Source organism: Pristiophorus japonicus, chromosome 3 (genome assembly GCF_044704955.1).
Source record: "Pristiophorus japonicus isolate sPriJap1 chromosome 3, sPriJap1.hap1, whole genome shotgun sequence".
In the NCBI taxonomy this organism is placed as follows: Eukaryota; Metazoa; Chordata; class Chondrichthyes; family Pristiophoridae; genus Pristiophorus; species Pristiophorus japonicus.
In genome coordinates this window covers 254,977,570-254,983,814 of record NC_091979.1, presented here as the reverse complement: position 1 = coordinate 254,983,814, position 6,245 = coordinate 254,977,570, and the positions used below count along the sequence as shown (strand labels likewise).

At 46.5% G+C, this 6,245-nt stretch overlaps 1 protein-coding gene across 1 annotated transcript; it reads right to left on the bottom strand.

Moving 5' to 3' along the window:
* Positions 1 to 228: 228 nt before the first annotated feature.
* LOC139255649 (prolactin-releasing peptide receptor-like) lies at positions 229 to 1,522 on the bottom strand. The gene has a single exon (XM_070873963.1). The coding sequence runs from the start codon at positions 1,520 to 1,522 to the stop codon at positions 461 to 463; it is 1,062 nt and encodes a 353-aa protein (XP_070730064.1). The 3' UTR covers positions 229 to 460.
* Positions 1,523 to 6,245: the final 4,723 nt, after the last annotated feature.

Genomic DNA, 6,245 nt, shown 5'->3' with positions numbered 1-6,245 from the left:
AGCGCCTTGGGACGTTTTATTAAGAAAGAAAAATAAATACTTGCATTTATATAGTGCTGTTCACGACCACCGGACATCTCAAAGCGCTTTACATCCCATGAAATACTTTTGGAGTGTAGTCACTGTTGTAATGTGGGAAATGCAGCAGCCAACCTGCGCACAGCAAGCTCCCACAAACCAGATCATGTTTTTTTGTTTTGTTGATTGAGTGATAAATATTGGCTAGGAATATGGTAAAGGTGCTATATAAATACAAGTTGCTGTTGTTGTCCCCTCTCACTGTGTCCTAATCTAATTCCCCTGCTCCTTCCCCACACTATTATGTGCTATATTAATATATAAATATACCGAGCAGAAAGTGCGTCCATGATTACACGCCATACGTCTCGTTTATTCTCAATTAGCACTTCCAGACAGTCTTGGGGGAGGGTTTTTTTTCTGCATCTGAGCCATGCGTTATTTACAAAACCACGCTGGCCATGACGCAGTGCGAAGCTGGGGCCACTTTGTGGCCGCGCCAGGTGAACATCTTCTTGAGCGCCCCTCGGAAGCTGTCGTGGAGCCAGGCGTAGATGAAGGCGTTGTAGCAGGCGGAGCTCATGGCCAGGCAGTGGCACAGCAGCTGGATCAGGTTGAAGTACTGCTTGTCGATCAGGCCGATGTCCAGGTCCTTGACCAGGTTGAAGAGGTGGAGGGGCAGCCAGCACAGGCCGAAGACGGCTACCACCAGCACCAGCAGCCGCAGGGTCTTGCGGCGGCGCAGCCGCTCCCACTCGGCCTGGCTGCGGGTGAGGTGACCGGGCACCACCCGGTTCCGCAGCTTGACCGAGATGCGCAGGTAGGACAGCGAGATGACGGAGAAGGGCAGCAGGTAGGTGACCAGCAGGCTGCTGTAGGCATAGGCCAAGCGGGCCTTCTCCAGCCCCACCCAGAACTCCTCGCAGATGGTCAGGTGGGGGAACTCCACGTAGTAGGTGTGCACCAGGGCCGGGGCGGCCAGCAGGCAGGCCAGCAGCCAGATGGCCGCCAGCAGGTAGGCGCAGTTGGGGATGCTGAGCCGGCTCTTGAGCGGGTGCACGGTTGCGTGGTAGCGGTCCACCGCGATGACGGTCAGGGTGAAGACCGAGACGAACACGGTGACGGGCTGCATGAGGAAGACAAAGTAGCACATGAAGCGGCCGTAGACCCAGCCCCGCGGCTCGAAGACGTAGGCCAGGGCGAAGGGCACGCAAGTGGCACACATCAGCATGTCCGAGAAGGCCAGGTTGCCCAGCAGGAAGTTGGTGATGTTGTGCATCTTCTTGGTCTTGCAGATGACGTGGATGAGCAGGTAGTTGCCGAAGATGCCGATGGACACCACCAGCGCGTAGCACGGGATGATCAGCGGCTTGAAGGACTGCACCAGCTGGATGCCCTGGAACTGGGACGAGAGGTTGCCCAGCCCCTCCGGCGTGCCCTGGCCGACGCTCAGGTTCCCCGAGCTGCCCTCCCAGCTCTCCAGCCCGGGGCTCTGCTGCTCCATGGCCTCAGGGGCGAGTCACTCCGGCTATCGGTCCCCAAGTGGCACAACCTCCCAGTCTGAACAAAAAGAACAAAATGTATTACTAAAATAAACCCACCTCCCACCCCAATCTGACTCCTCGCCTCTGCGCTTTTAGTCCAATCCGATCATATCTGGAACGAAAATGCCTCCAAACATTTAAACAGTTTGCTGCAGAAATCTAGGTTTTCTCATTGCAACTTTGCATTGTTGAATGATCGGTGTCAGTAAATAACAATAATCTCACGGACGCCGTAAAACCTTTCTGTTTTCAAGTCACAGAGGCGAAGATCAACTTTGTACACTTAACGATTGGTAAATCACTGCTTTATCTCATCCGCACGAAGGGCGAATTACTTTCCCCAGAAATTACTTACCGAATGTTTCGAATTCAAGGCTGGACTGGGCACAGTGCGAGGACAGAAATGAGTCTCCTTTATTGTCTCCCCCGGGGGATTTAGACAGTCTGGTCGCTGCCCTCTTTGCAAAAGCGATCAGCAACATTCCAGCCAGCCACGCCACTCCAGCACCCGCTTATCCACTCCGCGCTCTGCATCCGTGTGAACACTGTCATTGACAAGCCGCAAGAATCCCCCAGTGAAAGGTGAGTCGCTCGGTGTTTAACCACGCTGCCACTGGTCTGCCGAGCTGTGTCTCGCTTTGTGGCCAGTTCTCTCCCCAACCCACCCTCTTTTACCTCGGTTAAGACATGAGTAAGGACGCAGTCGACCCTGAGAGGTGACGCTCTCTCCGAGAGAGCCAATTGTCACACGGAGGGATTCTGCGAATTTGAGTTTTGATTAAAAGTACAGCCAGTTCCCCGTCTGTTGCGATACAAGACGTTTACTGCTGCAAGGTACTGCCAAAAAAATCACTGGCTGGCGCCATCATTTCAAAAACCAGTGTAAAATAAATGGTAGTCATGACAATCCGTCCATGCAAGTAAAGGCACACATTCAAAACCAGCGGAACATTGGTGAAGTAAAACCCATTAAAAGAAAGACTTGCATTTATACAGCGCCTTTCACGGACACCGGACGTCTTAAAGTGCTTTACAGCCAATGAAGAACTTTTGGAGTGTAGTCACTATTGTAATGAAGGAAATGCAGCAGCCAATTTGCGCACAGCAAGCTCCCACAAACAGCATTGTGATAATGACCAGATCATCTGTTTTTGTTATGTCGACTGAAGGATAAATATTGACCAGGACACTGGGGATAACTCCGCTGCTCTTCTTCGGAATAGTGCAATGGGATCTTTTACATCCACCTGAGAGAGCAAAAGGGGCCTCGGTTTAACGTCTCATCCGAAAGACTGCATCTTTGATAGAGCAATATTCCCTCAGCACTGCACTGGAGCATCAGCCTAGATTTATGTGCTCAAGTCCCTGGAGTGTGGCTTGAACCTACAACCTTCTCACTCAGAAGGTGAACATAAACATTTTATTCTCATCAATATATTACAGTAATTGAAAAGCATGGAAAGAGCCAACTGTTTGATATATTCTAATTCTTGTTGAAAAACTGCAGAGGTGCTGGCCACAATTTTCCTATCCTCCTTGGATATGAGGGTGGTGCTTGAGGACTGGAGGATTGCAAATGTTGCAGCCCTGTTTAAAAAAGAGGAGAGGAATTTTTAGAAAGGTAACTACACGCCAATCACCCTAACATTGGTGGTAGGGAAACTTTTAGAAAAAATTAATTGGCATTTAGGATGGTCTAATAAATGAAAGTCAGCACAGAATCGTTAAAGGCAAATCACGTTTGACTAACTTGATCGAGTTCTTTGATGATGTTACAGAGAGGGTTGATGAAGCTACTGCGATTGATGTTGTGTATGTGGATTTTCAAAGGACCACATTATAGACTTGTTAGCAAAATTAAAGATTAAAGGGACAGTGACAATATGGATACAACATTGGCGAAGGAACAGAAAGCAGAGAGCAGACAGAGAACAATTGTTTTTCAGACTGGAGGGAAGTATACAGTGGTGTTCCCCAGGTATTAGGACCAATGCTCTTTTTAATATATATTAATAACATGGATTTGGTTATACAGGACACAATTCCAAAGTTTAGAGATGATACGAAACTCGGAACTGTAGTAAACAATGAGGAGGATAGTAGCAGCCTTCAGGAGAACATGGACAAGATTGGTGAAATGGGAAGACACATAGCAGATGAAATTTAATGCAGATAAGTGTGAAGTGTTACATTTATGTAGGAAGAATGAGGAGAGGCAATATAAACTAAAGGGTATGATTTTAAAGGGGGTGCAGGAACAGAGGGGCCTGGAGGTATATGTACACAAATCTTTGAAGGTTGCAGAACAAGTGAAGAAGGCTATCAGTTCTGGCATGTGTGGCTCAGTATCAAACCACATTGTGCATTTACCCATTGAGCCCCCGAATGAGGGAAGCATATTGCCCTTGAGCCGTGTCAGCCATGGCTCAGTGGGTAATGCACTTGCCTCTGAGTCAGAAGGTTGTGGGTTCAAGTCCCACTCCAGGAACTTGAGCACATTAAAAAAAAAACTAAGCTGACACTTCAGTGCAGTGCTTAGGGAGCGCTGCACTGTCAGAGATGCTGTCTTTCAGATGGGATGTTTAACCAAGGCCCTGCCTGCCCACTCAGATGGATGTAAAAGATCCCATGGCACTATTTCAAAGAACAGTAGGGGAGTTGTCCCCGGTGTCCTGACCAATATCTATACCTCAGGCAACATAGCAAAAAAACAGATTATCTGCTCATTATCACATTGCTGTTTGTGGGAGCTTGCTCTGCGCACATTGGCTACTATGTTTCCTACATTACAACAGTGACTACACTCCAAAAAGTACTTCATTGGCTGTAAAGTGCTTTGAGACGTCCAGTGGTCATGAAAGGCACTATATAAATGCAAGTCTTTTTTATTATCTGACAATTTGCATGCTTGTTTCTCAGCTACAATCAAGAGCAGAGTTTAGAAGAAAGTGGGGAAACATTTTATACTAAAATACTGATCTAGCCAATATCAATGCTATTTAGGTTTAGTATTTTGTGGGAACAGTGAGATGTTCATTGCTGGTTTTAAATTCAGATGCTGCAGTCCAGCAGGGGATTCATTTCACAAGATAGCACATATCCATCGTAATTAATGATGAAATAGAACCATTCTTGGAAGCTGTTAGTCTGCTCTAACTAGCTGTTTGCTTCTAATTTCTGGAACTGAGAAATTTTGAGGAGATCAGATTGGAGTATATCCCTGCTGATATATTCTGTGTCTGAAACAGGCTTCCCACATCGTTTTTGTCTCTTTACATGCTTTATCTTGCAGCTGCCTGCTTTACTTTCACATGTGACTTGCGGTAAAGCCAGAAATTAAGTTAGGCATTTGTTTTCTCTTCTTGTTGCTTTTGTTTCATGACTTTAATGGATGACGATTAAGATGACGATTCCTCTGTGGCTATGAGTAGCAAAGTGGTAAAGCCATTCTTTATAAACACATTTCTGACTTTGCTATCACCAATGCACAAAGGAAATCTTTCCCTATTGTCGAGTGAAACAGCATGCAAATTTAAACTGGAAAAGTAACAATTGTTTCTGACTTATTGGTATTAGATATGTCAAAAGCACAGGATTATCAAACCACTATTATACTTAGGCTGCAAAATGGGACTCAAAATACAGGTCAGTTAAATATAGTGCAACAAAAGAAAAGTAATTTACAATAAGAATGGGAACCTTGTAATGACTGCCTGGGCATTCAACTGGGAAATATAGCCTCCTATATAATATACATACACTCAAATATGTGTCACTCCACACACTTTGGTTCAGATTATATGTCATGAACACAATGTAACTCGCAGAATAAATTATTAGGCACTACACGATCATTTTTAAGTGTATGTCAATATTCTCAGCTGTTATTATACTTCGTAAAGGCATCACTTGGTCACAGACTTTGCAGTTAACCTGAGGCTAAACCATTGTGTTGAAAGGGTCGAGTTGTTCAGCCGCCGAATACATAGAGAGTGTTGTCCTGCCGTTTCAGAGCGTACACCACATCCATGGCAGTGACCGTCTTGCACTTGGCATGCTCAGTGTAGGTGACCGCATCCCTGATCACATTCTTCAGGGAAACCTTCAGCACCCCGCAAGTCTCCTCATAGATCAGGCCCGAAATCTGCTTGGCTCCGCCTTTACCCAGTCCTTGCCACCTTTTTCTCGACCAGGCATGACGATTCTTCACTCAAGCAGCCGCTGAAACCATTACTTTAGCACAATGCTCAGTTTACAGCAGTTCTCAGTAAGCCTTACTGACAGTTCTGCCACTGGCTGCATCTGATCATTAACTCGTCTTCTGGCTTTTGATAGCTGTCTCCAGCCTTTCCATATTGGTCTAGCTCGGCTTCTGCATAACCTTGCTTTATTTGTCCAATTCCAGCACAAATCTTTTGGTTGCCTTGCCATGGTTGTTTATGTGCCACGAGCAATGTTCCCTTAATGTGTGGTCCCTTTAAAGGGCTGCACAGCCCATTCAGGACATCATGCACGCGTGGTTTTTCCTATTTAAAAGCAGATGAGCCGGCCGCACGGGAGTTGCAGAGTGCTGGGCGGCCATGCAGCTTAAAGGGAACTTTGGTCACAAGGCCAGCTCATACCCGATGCTCCCTCCTTCTTCCCAGATAAAAAGAACATTGGTCAATCCAATAAAACATTCAG